General features: G+C 38.6%; 1 protein-coding gene across 2 annotated transcripts in view; it reads right to left on the reverse strand.

Moving 5' to 3' along the window:
- Positions 1 to 15,432, reverse strand: part of TMEM175 (transmembrane protein 175) — a 41,017-nt gene that overhangs the window by 9,365 nt on the left and 16,220 nt on the right. For both annotated transcript variants that reach the window (XM_069072509.1, XM_069072519.1), the window contains 3 exons: positions 15,091 to 15,126; positions 13,368 to 13,451; positions 5,788 to 5,952 (listed from right to left, as the gene is read on the reverse strand). In XM_069072509.1, coding sequence (XP_068928610.1) covers positions 5,788 to 5,952; positions 13,368 to 13,451; positions 15,091 to 15,126 — 285 coding nt within the window. The remainder of the gene's footprint in view (positions 1 to 5,787; positions 5,953 to 13,367; positions 13,452 to 15,090; positions 15,127 to 15,432) is intronic.

Genomic DNA, 15,432 nt, shown 5'->3' on the forward strand with positions numbered 1-15,432 from the left:
TTCTCAAGAGAAGGGAAAGAAGAGAGAAATCCAGAGACTTGGAAAAATTTTATTTTTACAAAAAAAGTCAACAACAACAAACCCTAGTGACTCATATCCTACTCTCTCATCTCTCCAAAATTTTTATAAAAATACTCTACACATGCATCATGCACATTATTGGTGAAGATATGCAAAAAGGCCTTCACAAGATATTTTACACTAGATTTTATTCCACAGGAGAAAATATCACCTTTTAAGGCCTTCCATCAAGGTGTCTCCCATTCACATCAAAATTGTACAAAATTACTTGCAAAACAAAACAGAAAAACCTTTTAACACCATTCTTCTTATAAATATATCAAGTGAAGCTTAAAACCCAGAGAATTTGTCCAATTTGCTCACCAAATATACTTGTCACTGTCATGGAAGATGTCCAGCAGACAGTCCAAAGTGAAGAGAGACTTCTTATGGATGGGGAGGTCTTCCAGATGTTCTGTTTATGGATGATACTGTGCTGATTGCATTAAGCCCCAGAATACTGCAGAGTCTCTTAAATGAGATCCATATCCATTCAAAAGAGTTCCAAGTGGATGAATTGCTACTGTCCAGACTATAACATATAGTTGGATGGCTAACCCCATAGAGCCTACCCATCAGGTGATAGTTATAGACCAGACACTTCAAACAGATAGTGAGTTGGGCTTAGAAAGGAATAGGAGGAAGAGAGTATGATAGATTCCTTTTGGTAAACTGTACAGCTCTTTTAATGACCCCAAACTTCTTTCTGAAATAAAGGCCCATCTTTTTCTTTTTTAACACCAATATCCTTCCAGTGATAATCTAAGGCTGCAAGTCATGGAAAGACTTGTCTTTAAAGAAATGAAATTGAGGGTTGCTCATCTAAAGATCAATGGAGAGATGCATTGTGCATATAATTAGGTTACAACACAGTAAATGAATAATTAAATAGGATGTGAAAAGTGAAAATGTCATCAGAGAAATGTATGAGCAGGAGAAAGATAGGTTGGATATGCAATGACAGTAAGGGCATAATGTGCTCCCTTGATGTACACACTGTTAAAAAAAAAAGGCTTTAGTATATCAGGTAGATCTTTTTCTCCCTCAACCCCACAATGGCACACTAATGGCAAGATAAGACAGAAAGTGCACAGGATGGGCAGGTATTAATGGAAGGAATATCCACATGAACAAAATTATAGATCCACTGAAGTATTAAAGTAAGTAATTGACCAGGGTGAGAATTAACAAGGATACAAGTTTTGGCCATTGCAGCAGGGTTGATGGCAGTCAGTTCTGCTTCTCTCCCTCTGACTTTTCTAGTGTTTTTTTTGTTTGTTTGTTTTGCTTGCTGCAGGTTTCTCTGAGCCTCAGGATAATTGCATGCCCTGCTGCTAGTCAGTGGGGAGATAACAGGAGTTAGAAAAGTGAATGGAGAAAAGTGAGTTTTTTTCCCAGCCTCTAAAAGATTCAGTGGGAGGTACTGACTGTGGGAGAGGTGCTACGCCTGAAATCTGATGTAGAGAAAAGGGGAATAAAATTCAGTTGCTCTAATTCAGTTAGGAATAAGTCATAGATTGAGACCTCAAGTCAGAAATCTTCATAGAAAAGCATGTGTGCATAGGGTGGGGATATGGGTCTGATTAACAAAAGCACTAGAGCTTCTAGTGTTGACCAGCACAGAGGCCTCTAAGAGTTTATAGTAGGAGAAAAGAAAGTAAAGCATAGTCTGATATATAGAGCCTAGGTTCTAAGAGTATGAATTTCAAAGAATCCACAGAATGGATGGATAGGATTGAATAGTAATATTCTTTCAAGGAAGGTATCCCAAAAGGAATGATAAGTTTTTGAGAGTCAAATTTGGAAGACTTAAGCGGATATTATTATTATAAGAAGGAAAAAGAGTAGTACCTAAAGAGAAAAATGGCTACACGGGGAGCTCGCCCGCCATTTCAGATTTTTGAAAGAGATACACACAAGATGGAAGTAAGGATCCCATAAGAGTGTCAGGAACATTAAAGCTCAGATTGAGCTAAGGCTGGTGATGAAAGCAAAGGAAGAAAAATATTTTTTTAAAGGCTACATTAGGGCCAAAGAGAACAGGAAAAAAGATGTAGGACCACTACTTATTTGGGGTGGACTGGGTTTTGATAATAGCCAATAGTAAGAAGGGTTTATTTACTTAACACTTTGCTTTTATTTTCTCTTTCAGAAAGAGTGATCTTTGGATGAGGAATAAAAACCAAAGAGAAGTGAAGAGATATAAGACTATATCCAACTGTTTTTAATAAGTTCAAGTCACCAGACCAGGGTGGAAGTTGTAGGAGTTAATATTTATGAAGAGCTTTAAGGTTTTCAAAGCACTTTCATATATTGCCTCATTTGATCCTCACAAAAACTCTTGTGAGGTAGGTGCTTTTATTGCCTCCATTTTACAGAAGAGGAAACTAAGGCACAGAGAGGTTAAGTGACTTGCCTCGAGTCACTCTACTAGTGTTTGAGGCAGGATTTAGACATGGGTTTTCCAAACTCCAGGCCCAGAGCTCTATCCCCTGTGCAAATCTGTCTCTCCAAAGTATACCCCATGGTACTGAAAAGAACTGGCAGATGCTCCTGGTGGTGATCTTTGAAAAATCTTCAAGAATAGGAGAGATGCCTTGGAACTAGGGAAGAGCTAATTTACTAATTTTCAAAAAAGCGGATACAGTCAAATCTAGAGACCATTGCCTAGTCTGCTTTAGGGCAAAATTCTAGAACAAAGGGAAGGTTTGTGGGTGCTAAGAAGTAAGCAATGATTACTAAAACTAGCACATAAAGGGAGATATATATTGGGAAATTACACTGACATAAAAATAAAAGATAGTGGTAATTTTTTAGTAGGCCAAAAAAAAAAAAAAGGCTAGCATGGTTTCATCAAGAACAAATTATGGTTTAAATTATTTTTGACAGAATGCTATAGAGGTGAAAATCATTTGAAAAAACCATGTTATACTGTGAACAAGATGGAGAGATACTGACTAGATTAATAGTACGGGTAGGTGGGTTTGGACCTAGTTGAATAAACGGACACAAAGAGTAATCATTAAGGGGTCAAATTCTCTAGTTTAATGGCCAAGGGATCTGTCCTTGTCCGGTGCAGTCAACATGTATACTGGTGTCTGAAGAAATATAACATACAGCTTAAGATATAGAAGGGTCCCAAAAGCTCATCTACTGTGTTTCCCCGATAATAAAACCTATCCCGAAAATAAGCCCTCCCCGTACTGTGTAAGATTCCTCTAAAATAAGCCCTCCCCCGAAAATAAGCCCTATTGAGATTGCTACTGTAGTGAAGGTGATCCCCTGCGCTACACGCTACATTACGGTACCCTCTGTATGCACCATCCCCCCACCCCCGTGAAACGCATGCCGCGCTCCAAGCTGCATCCAATTAGAGCTGCAGCAGTGAGCGCGTCATCCTGTTCTTCCCCAGTGATTTGCTTGCTGGTGCCATTGAGAGCAGTGCTGCGGAGGAGAGCTGAGGCAGGACAACATAAGCCCTCCCCTGAAAATAAGCCCTCTGGTGTTTTTCTTTCCAAAAAAATAATAAGACAGTGTCTTATTATCGGGGAAACACGGTAGTTCAACCCCCTTGTTTTACCGATGAGGAAACTGAGGCCCAGAGAGGGTAAGTTAAGCTAAAGTCACACTAGTAATAAGTGGAAGAACTGGGATTATAGCTCCCCTCCTTTGACTCTCTATTGAGTGTTCTTTCCACTGCACCAGCAGTAGAAACATTACTAAGTTTGCAGATTATACAACCTAGGAGAGACAGCTCATATGTTTACAATATTATCAAGGTCCAAAAAAGATCCTGATATGATAGAGCACTGGACTGAACAACAATAGTAATAATTATTATTCATATTTATACAGCATTATTTGCAAAGTTTTTTTACTTTGTGAGTAGATAGTATTAGTATTATTATCATCTCTACTTTATAGATGAAGAAAGAGATTTTGAGAGGTTAAGTGACTTGCCAATGATCATACAGTAAGTGCCTGAGATAGGATTTGAACCCAGGTTTCCTGACTACATATTCAGGACTTTTCCCATTATGTCGTACTACTTTCCTAAATGGGATACAATGAAATTGAAAAGGTATACATGAAAAGTTCTACACATGGCTTCAATAAATTAATTTCACAAGACAGAGAAATCATAGCTAGATAACAGTTCACATGACAAAGACTGGGGTTTTTAGTGGACTGCCAGCTTAACATCAAATGAAATAACATATGTAAAGCACTCTGTCAATCTTAAAGTGCTTTATAAAATCTAGCTTATTATTATTGATATGTTAACAGTGTGATTTGGTAGTTAAAAAAGCAAGTGCTATCTTAGGCTATGTTGAGAGAGGCACCAGAGTTGGGGTAAGAAGTTTTAGTTCTTTCATATCCTGCCTTGGTCAAACCACATCTGGAACACTGTGCTAAGTTCTGGGCATTATGCTTAAAGAAGGAATCACAGAATCATGGAATCCTTAGGCTGGAAGACACCGTGGGGGCATCTGGTTCAACCTGTGCATGAAAAGTCATTTCCTCTATCAGGTCTGCTGAATGGTCATTTAGTCTCTACTTAGAGATGTTAAGTGAGGGTGAACTCACTACTTCCCAGAGGCAGCCCATTCTGTTTGGAATAACTCTCATAGTTAGGAAGTTTTTCCTGACATCAAGCCCAAATTTGTGTCTCTGCAATTTCCACTACTGTGGCATCCAGAAAAGGATGATTAGAACTGTGAGAGGATGAGAGGACATACTGTATCAGGATCAGTTAGAAAAATGAGGGCATTTAGCTTAGAGAAGAGGTTTTGGGGGGAACATAACAAAAATCTTTCCACATCATAAAGGCTTATTTGTTCTGCTTCAACACAGAAGGCAGTAATAAGAGTAATTGGTGGAAATTGTAAAGAGGCAGATTTAGACCTGATGTGCGGAAAAATTTCTTAACAATAATTAGAATCTAAGCTCCTTGAGGGTATGGGTTTTTTTTTATGTCTGTATCTCTAGTAATTAGTAGAGTGTCTTGTACATAGTAGGTACTTAATAGATATTTGTGGAACTGAAATTAATTAGGCCCAAAAGAGTAATGGGCTGTGTTGACAAATAATGTGGATAACCACTTGTCAGGAATGTTATAAAAGGGATTCTTGGTCAGGTAAAGATAGGACCAGATGGCTACTGAGATCCTTTCCAATTCTCTGACTCAGTGATTCTATGCAAGAATAATATCTTTATCTAATTTTATAAAGCAGTAGATTCAAGGACAAAGTGGCTGAGAAGTTGAAATCATTCACTAATGGGGTTTACATTTTACATTAGACACACAACCACTTTTTTAATATTTTTGTTTGTTATTAAAATACCTCTTCTTTTAAGAGACATACTTCCCAATCCTGTCTGATGAAAAACCATCGCTAGCGGAATGGCATCATTAGGACTTTATGTTAATGACTTGTGGTTTTATGGGTGTGGTTAGTCTCACCTATGCAGCTCGCAACTGTCTTAGGGAGACAATTTTTGGGAGTTTCTGTGGCTTAAGAATTCATCCCTTTGCAGCCAACCTAATGATAAGTTTCCTTCAAGTTAACTAGGCTCTTTTTTAGATCAAATAATCTGTTGCTAGGCCACATCTGAAACCTTTCCATTTTGGTAGGACCTGCCTGGGCTTGTATTCCACTAGTATAAACCTTTGAGAACCCAGGGGCACCTTCACACTGTGACTTTAGTGGAAGGTGAGGAACTTACCACAGGGAAAAAGAAAAAGGAGAAGATGGCTGCAAAAAAGCACAGAGCTGGTCCTCTGAGTATAATATTTAAGATATGCTGCTTGTAGAAGGCCTTGTTCTCTGACTGTCGGATCTGGCGATTCAGTAAGTATGGGTAATGGAATCCATAGGTCACAATTGCTGCCTGTGAGGAAGGAGAAATCAATGTACTGCAGCCTGAGAAACATATGATACACACAAAGAAAGATGGGCTGTGCTGGCTCCTTGGACATGAAGCTATAAGGAAAAATACTGTCTTCTGAGAGATGTGGACAGCATACAAACAAGCTTAAATACCAAGCTATACACTCCAAAAGAACTAATTAATTTTACCTTGTAACTGTTACATTTAATTTCAATAAATAAACTATTAATTTTTATATGTTCATTTAAGTCTCCTTCAGGTTCTTTGTCTATTCATTCCCATTCACTTTTCTTCTTATATGGTTATACTGAATACTTGGCTTTTCTAGGTTTTTTTTTGCTTAGCATTAATTCTAAAGATCTTCCCATAATTCTTTTTTTTTTTTTTAAAGCAATTGGGTTTCAGTAACTTGCCCAAGGTTACACAGCCAGTTATTTTGTGTGGGTGTTAAGTATCTGAGGCCGGAACCGATCCTGGGTCCTCCCGACTCCAGGGCTGGTGCTCTTACTCACTGCGCCACCTAGCCGCTCCCCCCCCCCCCATAATTCTTTATACTCCTGATACTTCTTAGTCTTAATTGTATTATAGTATTCCATTATATTAATGTGCCAACAAGTGAACCACTCCCCTGTTGGGACATTTAAGCTGTTCCAAGTTTCCTGGAAATAGAAATAATGTTGCTGGGAAAACTTTTGAGAAGATAGCTTTAAAAAAAAAAATAATACTTCTAGGGTCAACTTCATCTGAAGGCCAGGATTTCAAGGTGACTTCACAACAGAATTATCAGGTCAAAGAGCATGATTATTTTTCCACTTTTTACTGAAGAGAGGGGCAGTAAACATTCTACAAGTTTGCAATGCCACCAGAAATAAATGAGTTTATCTATCTCCTCCCCGCTATCTCCTCCCTACTCCACTAGCTCTCACTGAGTTTCATTGATTTTTTTTTTTTTTTGCTTTTTGGAGGGCAGTTGGGGTTAAGTGACTTGCCTAAGGTCACACAGCTAGTTTTTTGTGTGTGTGTGCATTAAGTGTCTGAGGTCGAATTTGAACTCAGATCCTCCTGACTCCAGGACAGGTGCTCTATTCATTGTGCCACCTAGCCCCCCAATTTCATTGATTTTTAATTATTTATGACAATTTGATGTGTGTGAAGTCAAGGCCATTCCTAGGGCAGGATAACTGGGGTTTTTTGTCTGGTACACTGAAATTTAAAGGTTGCTTTCAGTACTTCTATTCCTTCAGCCAGCATTCATACTACTCATAATAATCATAATTTGCCCTAGAGTATGAGGTGGTGTGAAGAAGAGGAAGAATATTACAGAGCTACAAATGCTCCTTCTACTCTTCCCCTTCCCTCATTAGGAAAACATCAGGACTTGACCAGCATGCACTCAGCACAGGACAAAACAGCAGCTGATGCACAGGTATGCCTTTAGTCACTGCCTTTGAGACAGAACTTGTGAGGGGCTCGGAGGGCATACTACAGGCAGTTGTGTGGTCTGACCTTAGAACATCAGCATGAGAACTGAGGCCAGAAAGGCATCAGGAGCAGGGCCCTGTGTGCAAGGGTATGTCAGTCAGTCTCAGAATGCTGCTGACTGGGAACTACTATACAGAGGTAGGTCTGGATCTGTGGCTAAAACTTCTAAAAATGTCACCAGCTAGAGAAGTCTTGTTTTCTTTTTTGGTGAGTTTCACTGTTCTAATCTGAGACCTGTACATGAGTATCATTCTTCATTATCCCTCTCCCATATTGTATGGGTATGGTGGTTCTGGATTACAGCTGGGCTAGAACGTTCATGTAGCAGCATTGAAGCACTTTGCCTTGCATCTTTTCTATGTTAAATATACTATTTGGCTACAGAAAGTTTATTGACTGTGTAGAATCAATATGGAGGGTTACTGATTGAGAAGGTAAAATTCTAGACATAGAGAGAATATGGAAATAATGGGCCATACACTTTTCCATAAAATTCCAATAATTTGGAGCCACATTTCATCATGGTGAAATCACTTTGGTAGTGGCTTTAGTGCCCCTTGGTGGACAAATTAAACATTACACTTTATTGTTTGGTAATAAATATATACTACACTCTACTTTTTTTTTTCATTTTTCAAATTCTTTATTAACTTCTGATTTACATCATTCATTTCCACCAAATTTTGAGTTACAAATTTTCTCCCTGTTTTTCCCCTACCCACCGCCCTAAAATAACAGTCCCACAGGATATCCCCTCCTCTAATCTGCTCTCTCCCATATTTTCTCCCATACCTCTTTCGACTTTTCCAGTAGGGCATGGTGGATCTCTATTCCCCAGAGCCTGTATATCTTATTTCCCAATTACATGTCAAATAGTATTAATAATAGCATATATATATGTTTATATATATATATATATTTAAACATTTGATTTTAAAACTTTGAATAAAAGATTCATTCCCTTCCTCCCTTGTCACCCACCCTTACTGGGAAGATAAACAGTTCAGTATGGGTTGTACATGTATGGCTAATGCAAAACAATAACATAGTAGATATATTGTAAAAGACTGACTATATTTCCCTCCCTCCTATCCCACCTCCCACTTGTTCTATTCTCTACTTTGATTCTGTCCCTTTTCAAAAGTGGGTGCTTCCAACTTCCCTCCCGTCCAGCCTGCCCTCCCTTCCATCATGCCCCCTCTCATCCCCTTCCCCCCTACTCTCCTGGAGGGTGAGATACCCTATTTAGTGTGTATTTCATTCCCTCCCCAAGCCAAATTCAATGAGAATAAGGTTGACCCATTCCCTTTTGCCTTCTTATTCTTCCCCTCCATTGTAACCATTTTCCCTTGCCTCTTCTTTATGAGATAGTTTACCCCATTCTGTCTCTCCCCATCTCCTCTCATTATATTCCTCTCTCACCTCTTAATTTCACCTTTTAAGTATCATCCCTTCCTGTTAAACTGGTTCTGTGCCCTCTATCTATGTATACCTGTAAACATATATACACACATTGACATATGTATTCATATGCCCATATACCCTCATATATATATATATATATATAAACATATATATATATATATATATAAACATATATATATTTGTATTCCCTTCAACTATTTTCATACTGACAAAAGTTTCATTAGTTACAATTATTGTTTTTCCATGTAGGAATGCTAATAGTTCAACTTCGGTAAGTTCCTTATGATTTCTTTTCCCTGTTATGTCAAATTTTCTATTCAACTCTGGTTTTTTCATCAAGAACGCTTGAAAGTCCTTTATTCCATTGAATGACCATATTTCCCCCTGCAACATGATACTCAGTTTTGCTGGGTAGGTGATTCTTGGTTTTAATCCCAGCTCCTTTGACTTCTGGAATATCATATTCCAAGCCCTTCGATCCCTCAGTGTAGCAGCTGCCAGATCCTGGGTTATCCTGATTGTGTTTCCACAATATTCAAATTGTTTCTTCCTGGCTGCTTGTAATATTCTCTCTTTAATCTGGGAATTCCAGAACCTGGCTATAATATTCCTAGGAGTTTTCTTTTTGGGATCTTTTTCAGGAGGTGATTGGTGGATTCTTTCAACTTCTATTTTGCCCTCTCGTTCTAAAACATCAGGGCAGTTTTCTTTGAGAATTCCCTGGAGGATGATTTCTAGGCTCTTACTTTGATCATGGCTTTCAGGTAGTCCAATAATTTTTAAATTATCTCTCCTGGATCTATTTTCCAGGTCAGTGGTTTTTCCCGTGAGATATTTCACATTGCCTTCTATTCTTTCATTTGTTTGGATCTGTTTTACAGCATCTTGATTTCTCATAAAGTCATTAGCTTCCATTTGCTCCAATGTAATTCTGAAGCAATGATTCTCCTCATTGAGCTTTTGAGATTCTTTTTCCATCTGGCAAATTCAGCTTTTTAAGGCATTCTTTTTCTCATTGCCTTTTTGAGCCTCTTTTGCCATTTGAGTTAATCTGTTTTTAAAGGTATTATTTTCCTCAGTCAGGCTGTTGACTCTCATTTTATAATTTTCTTGCATCATTCTCATTTCTCTTCCCAATTTTTCCTCTACTTCTCTTATCTGCTTCTTAAGGTCCTTTATGGCCTATAACCAGCTCATATTTTCCTTTGAAACTTTTAGTGTAGGAGTTCTGACTTCACTCTCTTTCTCCTGTTCCATGCTTTGCTCCCTTTTGTCCCCAAAATAGGAGTCTAATGTTGGAATCTTCTGTCTGCTTTGTTTCCTTTGCCTGGTCATGTCGCCCCTCAGTCACTTGACCCCTGGGCTTTTTGCCACAGTAGGACTCTGCCACCAGACAGGGGAGCTTTCATCCCAAATGCTGGGGTTTTCTCAGCTGCCCGAGGTATTAGATGGGTGTCTTCTCTGAGGCCTCCACAGGATGTGGCAAGCTGGACACACGCCCCAGGACCTCCACCCTAGACTGCAATCCAGATCCAAGCAGGTTAAAGCAAGAGCGATTACCCCTCAGACTGGTCGCTTGGTCCCTATACTCTGTAGGCCAGGAGCTGAAGCTGCCATGTGGCTCTGGCCGGCTGTGCCAGGTGTCTCAGCGGCTTCTTGCAGGCAAGAAGCCGATGCACTCCCACTTACTGGGTCCCAAAGTCCAGACTGCACTGACCTCTCACTTTGTCCTTCGCATCTATGTGTTGATAATTCTAGAAACGGACACAGCTGCTGCTGATCTGGAGTCCCTTTGACTGGTGGCTGGTCAGGCCTGCTCTGGGGCTAAAGCCTTGGCATGGGGCTGGGCTGGGCTCAGCTCCCAGAGTACTGCTGCGGCCTGCGGGGCTGTCCTCAGAGGGAGGTTAGCTTCTCCGTGTCATTTTGTGGGTTCTACAGCTCCAAAGCTTGTTCAGAGTCCCCTTTTTACATTGATTGGGGAAGGTGGCAGTCGGAGCTGCTTGGAGGTCATGCTTCTACTCTGCCATCTTGACTCTGCCCCTCTGTTTCCCCTATACTCTACCTTTCCACAGGTTTAAAGAAAGCAGTACACAAGCCAGTATGGGTTGTTAGTGACCACAGTGGGTAGCATCCTAAGTGACATGTAGCTATCACAACATCACATAAAACAACTAAATTAACTTCTTAACAAGAATAATTAGTTAAAGCAGTAAATAATCAGATGTCTTGGGGTCTTTTGCCTCATTAAATATAGGAAGTAATTTTGCTAGTACTATTATTTTCACTAAATTAATCCAACCTATTCACAAATACTAATAATCTCTACAATTATTTGGCCACCTTTTATTCCAATCATTATGATTTTTTTTTTTTGGCCTTTTGGAGGGCAATTGGGGTTAAGTAATTTGCCCAAGGTTACACGGCTTTTTGTGTGTGGGTGTTAAGTGTCTGAGGCCGGAACTGGGCTGGCGCTTTACTCACTGCGCCACCTAGTCGCACCCCCAATCATTATGATTTAATAGTTGTCTTTAGACAGGTGGGCCTATGCATTTATTTCTATGTGGGTAAATGTTCCAATAGTTCCATGTTTTTTGTTCTTGTAAATGGGTTTTTATGTTTTCTTGATCTTTATTGCTAGTAGATAAGAATCCAAAATTTTTTGTGTACTGATTTTGTATCTTGCAAACTTGTTGAATTCATTTATTGTCTATCAGGTCATCTATAAATAAGGATATTTTGACTTCTTTTCAACGTTAACGTCAGTAATATTTTCCCTCCCTATACTGTCTTATTACAATTGTTAGTAATAAAAGTGGTGAAGGTGGGAATCCTTAGATTGTACCTGTATTTGACTGTGAATGCCTGTTTCTCTACTGCATATTACTCTGAGTGTTGGCTTGAGGTAGATACTTTTGATTATAATTGGAAGAAAAATTCCCCTATACCTACTCCTTTTTTTTTTTGCTCTTTGGGAGGCAATTGGGGTTAAGTGACCTGCCCAAGGTCACATGGCTAGTTTTTTGTGTTAAGTGTCTGAGGTCGGATTTGAACTCAGGTCCTCCTGACTCCAGGACCAGTGCTCTAATCACTGTGCCACTTAGCTGCCCCTGAAATTTACAATTTTTAAAAAAATCATCTATTTCCTTTAAATTCTCTAGTTCATTATTTATCAACTCAAATATGCTTTTATTTTCTATTCTGTTCATTTCTGCTCTTAATTTTTGAAACTTTCCTCTGACTGACCCTTTTGTTTCTTTTTTGTTAATCTAATTTTTATGTTAGATGTTTTCCTGTAAACAATATACTTGATTTTGTTTATTAGTCTGTTCTGTAACTCTATTTTAATAGGTCACCTAAGGCCAACCATATTCACATTTATTGTTACAAATAATAACTTTTACTTGTTTTCTATTATTTTCTTCTTCTTGGTGTTGTCTAATGAGAGTAAAATCTATTTTAGTCTTCCATAACTATTTCAACTAGTCAAATTATATATATAAAACGTGTTATATTTCTGTTTTTAAACTTTAATTCCTCTGTTTCCCTGAGGTTTAACTCCCTTTCAAATATAGACTGAGAAGTTTTACCTTGGGATTGTCAGTTCCTTTCCCTTTAATGTTGTTAATGTTTTTCTTTTTTGTAAAACACCTTTTTATGAGTAAGTATGAATATTAGGAATACATATTTTTACCTGAGCTCTAATTTATTTTTAATATTCTCCTCCTTACCAAATGAAGTTTTGTGAGCCACCAACATGTGGCAGTCATGCCAAGCATTCCCTTCTTGGGAATCGGCCCTAAATCCCAGGGATGCTTTCTTGGTCCCAGCTTGAACTTATTTCAGTGAAGCCAGGGGCTCTGAGGATGGATCATTAAGTACCTTTTGCTATGATAAGTATTTAACACTATAGAGGAATTGTCATATATTAGAGGACTGAAGAATAATGTATACGAGCTATAGAGATGGCAGTAGTAATATATTTCATCTTCCTGTCTGTTAAGTATAGAATTCTAGAATCTCAGAGCTTGAAACAATTTTAGACCTACCTTGGCCAATCCATTCTTAAAGCACAAATCTCCTCTACAACATCACTGACATATGGTTTATCTGGTCTCTATTAAAGTCTAGGCGCAAGGAACTCACTATCTTATGAGGCAGTCAGTTTAACTTTGTGCCAGTTATGACTGTTATGACATCAGAACCAAAAGTGGGGGCAAGGTAAAGAAGCCTGAGCAGAATCCTGGGGTTTGAAAAACCACTGAGAAAATTGGAAAGTTGTTTGGCAGAAATTAGGTTTAAACTAGTATATAATACATGTACCCATTTTCCATCTGTCTTCTTTTTGGTCCCTTTAAATGAATACTCAGGCCCTCAGTTGCTTCAGCACCTGACTTTTATAAGAAAGGTTCTATAGTGATGGTGGTAGTGGGTTACTAGAAAGAAATAGTGAAGTAAAAAAAATCATTGATAAACTTTTTAAAAAAAGAAGTCATTTGAATTAACTGTACCTGACTGAGACCAATGGCGATGACACAAATGCAAAACAGGAAAATACCCAGAGGCACATCAGGAAAGGAGGCCATTAAGGAAAACTGCAAAGGAAAGTTAAAATGTTAAGAAATGTTATGAAATTAGGAACTAACACCACTATCCCACCTTCAACTTTAAATACCTCTACAATAAAATGCAAAAATAGACGGGAACATCAAAGACTATCTAACTCCAAAACCAAGTCTTTGGACCCCTGAGCATCAGGGCAAAACTGATGTTCATAAGTACAGGCCTAAGGTACATATATCTGAAAAGAAAGAAAGGCAGGAAAGAAAAAGAAATTGAAAGGAGGCAAAGAGACAGGAGAGAGTAATGGGAGACAAGAGGGAGGAAGAAAGAAAAAGGGGAAGAATGAGAAGTAAGAAGAAAAGGAGATGAGAAAAGTGGAGAAAGTGAGAAATAAGAGGAAGGAAAAAGACAGGTAAGAAATGCCTATAGTAGTTAGCAGAAGACTGTAATTACCCCTCAGGGACCTAGTGATATGACTGCCTTACCATGATGTAGATAGCTCACCACTTTATTCTAGGGAGGGCTTATTTCAAACTGGAATCTACCTTTAAAAATTTTTGCAAAGGTTTAAAATATGTGAGGATGTTACACAATGTACATTTGAGGTTTAGTTCAGGTTAGATTTTTATCCATGATTGTGGGGTTAACAACTGAAAAGTAACACTTGTTTTTGTATTTTTAGCTACTAAGGCAATTTAAAATGAATGCCTTAAAAATTAAAAAGAAGGGGTGGCTAGGTGGCGCAGTGAGTAAAGTGCTGGCCCCAGCGTCAGGAGGACCCGAGTTTGGTTCTGGCCTCAGACACTTAACACCCAAACACACACACACACACAAACTAGCTGTGTAACCTTGGGCAAGTTACTTAACCCCAACTGCCCTCCAAAAAAGGCAAAAAAAAAATTAAAAAGAAAAAACCAGAAGCTCTTCCATTTAAATATCTTCTTTTATGTTGGAATAATTCAAAATATTACGATGCATTTAAAAACCCACCAAATAATTCCTTCATATGTTTATAAATATTACATTATACCCTAAGAACTTAAAAGGTCATGAAGATCTTTATTTATTAATTCTTCAACATTCCAATGAGGTAGGTGATAGGTATCACTCTTAGTTTTCAGATCACAGATTTTCAGAATTGGAAGACTTCAGAAGCCACTTAATCTAACCCTCTACCCAGCACAATCTACACTATCCCTGACAAGTGTCTATCTAACATCTGTTTGTACAGTTCCAATCATGAAGTCTGCTACCTTTTGGGGCAGCACAAACCACTGTGGGATGGCTTCAACTGTGAGAAAGTTCTTTGTAACACTGAGCTAAAAGCAGCCTCCTGGTAACAGAAACCCAGTCCTAACTCTCCCCTCTGGGGCTAAACGAAACAAATTTAATCCTTCTTTCATAGGAACACCCTTCAAATATATATTTTCTTCCCTTCTCTCCAATCTTCTTTCTCTTGATGTTAAACTTCAGAGTTTGTTGGTGTTTCACAGTATATAACTTAGTTGTCCCAGGTGTGTGAGATTTGTTTCAAACCTGAAGGCAGGGCCTGGGTCTACTTTTCCTTCTCCTCCACAGCAGGGAAAAAGCTAAGATTAAGCAAGGTAAACTCAGGAGACATTTGATGACTTACTTATGGTTGGCACCAAGAGGGATCTGAAGTTAACTCACCGTGTATGGCAAGAAAGTAATAATCATCATGCAGGCCTGTAAAAGAAAAAATGTCATTCACCAGCTTGATCAAAGTAAAATCCAGGTCATCCCCACAAGTGTTTCTCTTTCCATCTATAGTGTATCTAAAAATAATGAGAGGTCAATGACTTCATAGGTCCCTTTTGAGGTAAGGGCAGGGCAGAGGAAACCACCTTGGATCCTATTTTTTTTTAAGTACCCAAGGAACTCTCTCCTCTGTCCTCAGAGTCATAGGGATCTGTGCTTAGCCCTCAATAATTTCATCAATGCCCTGAGTAAAGGCACAGATGGCCTGTTTAATACATTTTTATATAAAATAAA

The sequence above is a fragment of the Petaurus breviceps genome, unplaced genomic scaffold (genome assembly GCF_028583685.1).
Source record: "Petaurus breviceps papuanus isolate PSGF00001 unplaced genomic scaffold, PetGlider_PUasm1.0 140, whole genome shotgun sequence".
NCBI classification, from domain to species: Eukaryota; Metazoa; Chordata; class Mammalia; order Diprotodontia; family Petauridae; genus Petaurus; species Petaurus breviceps.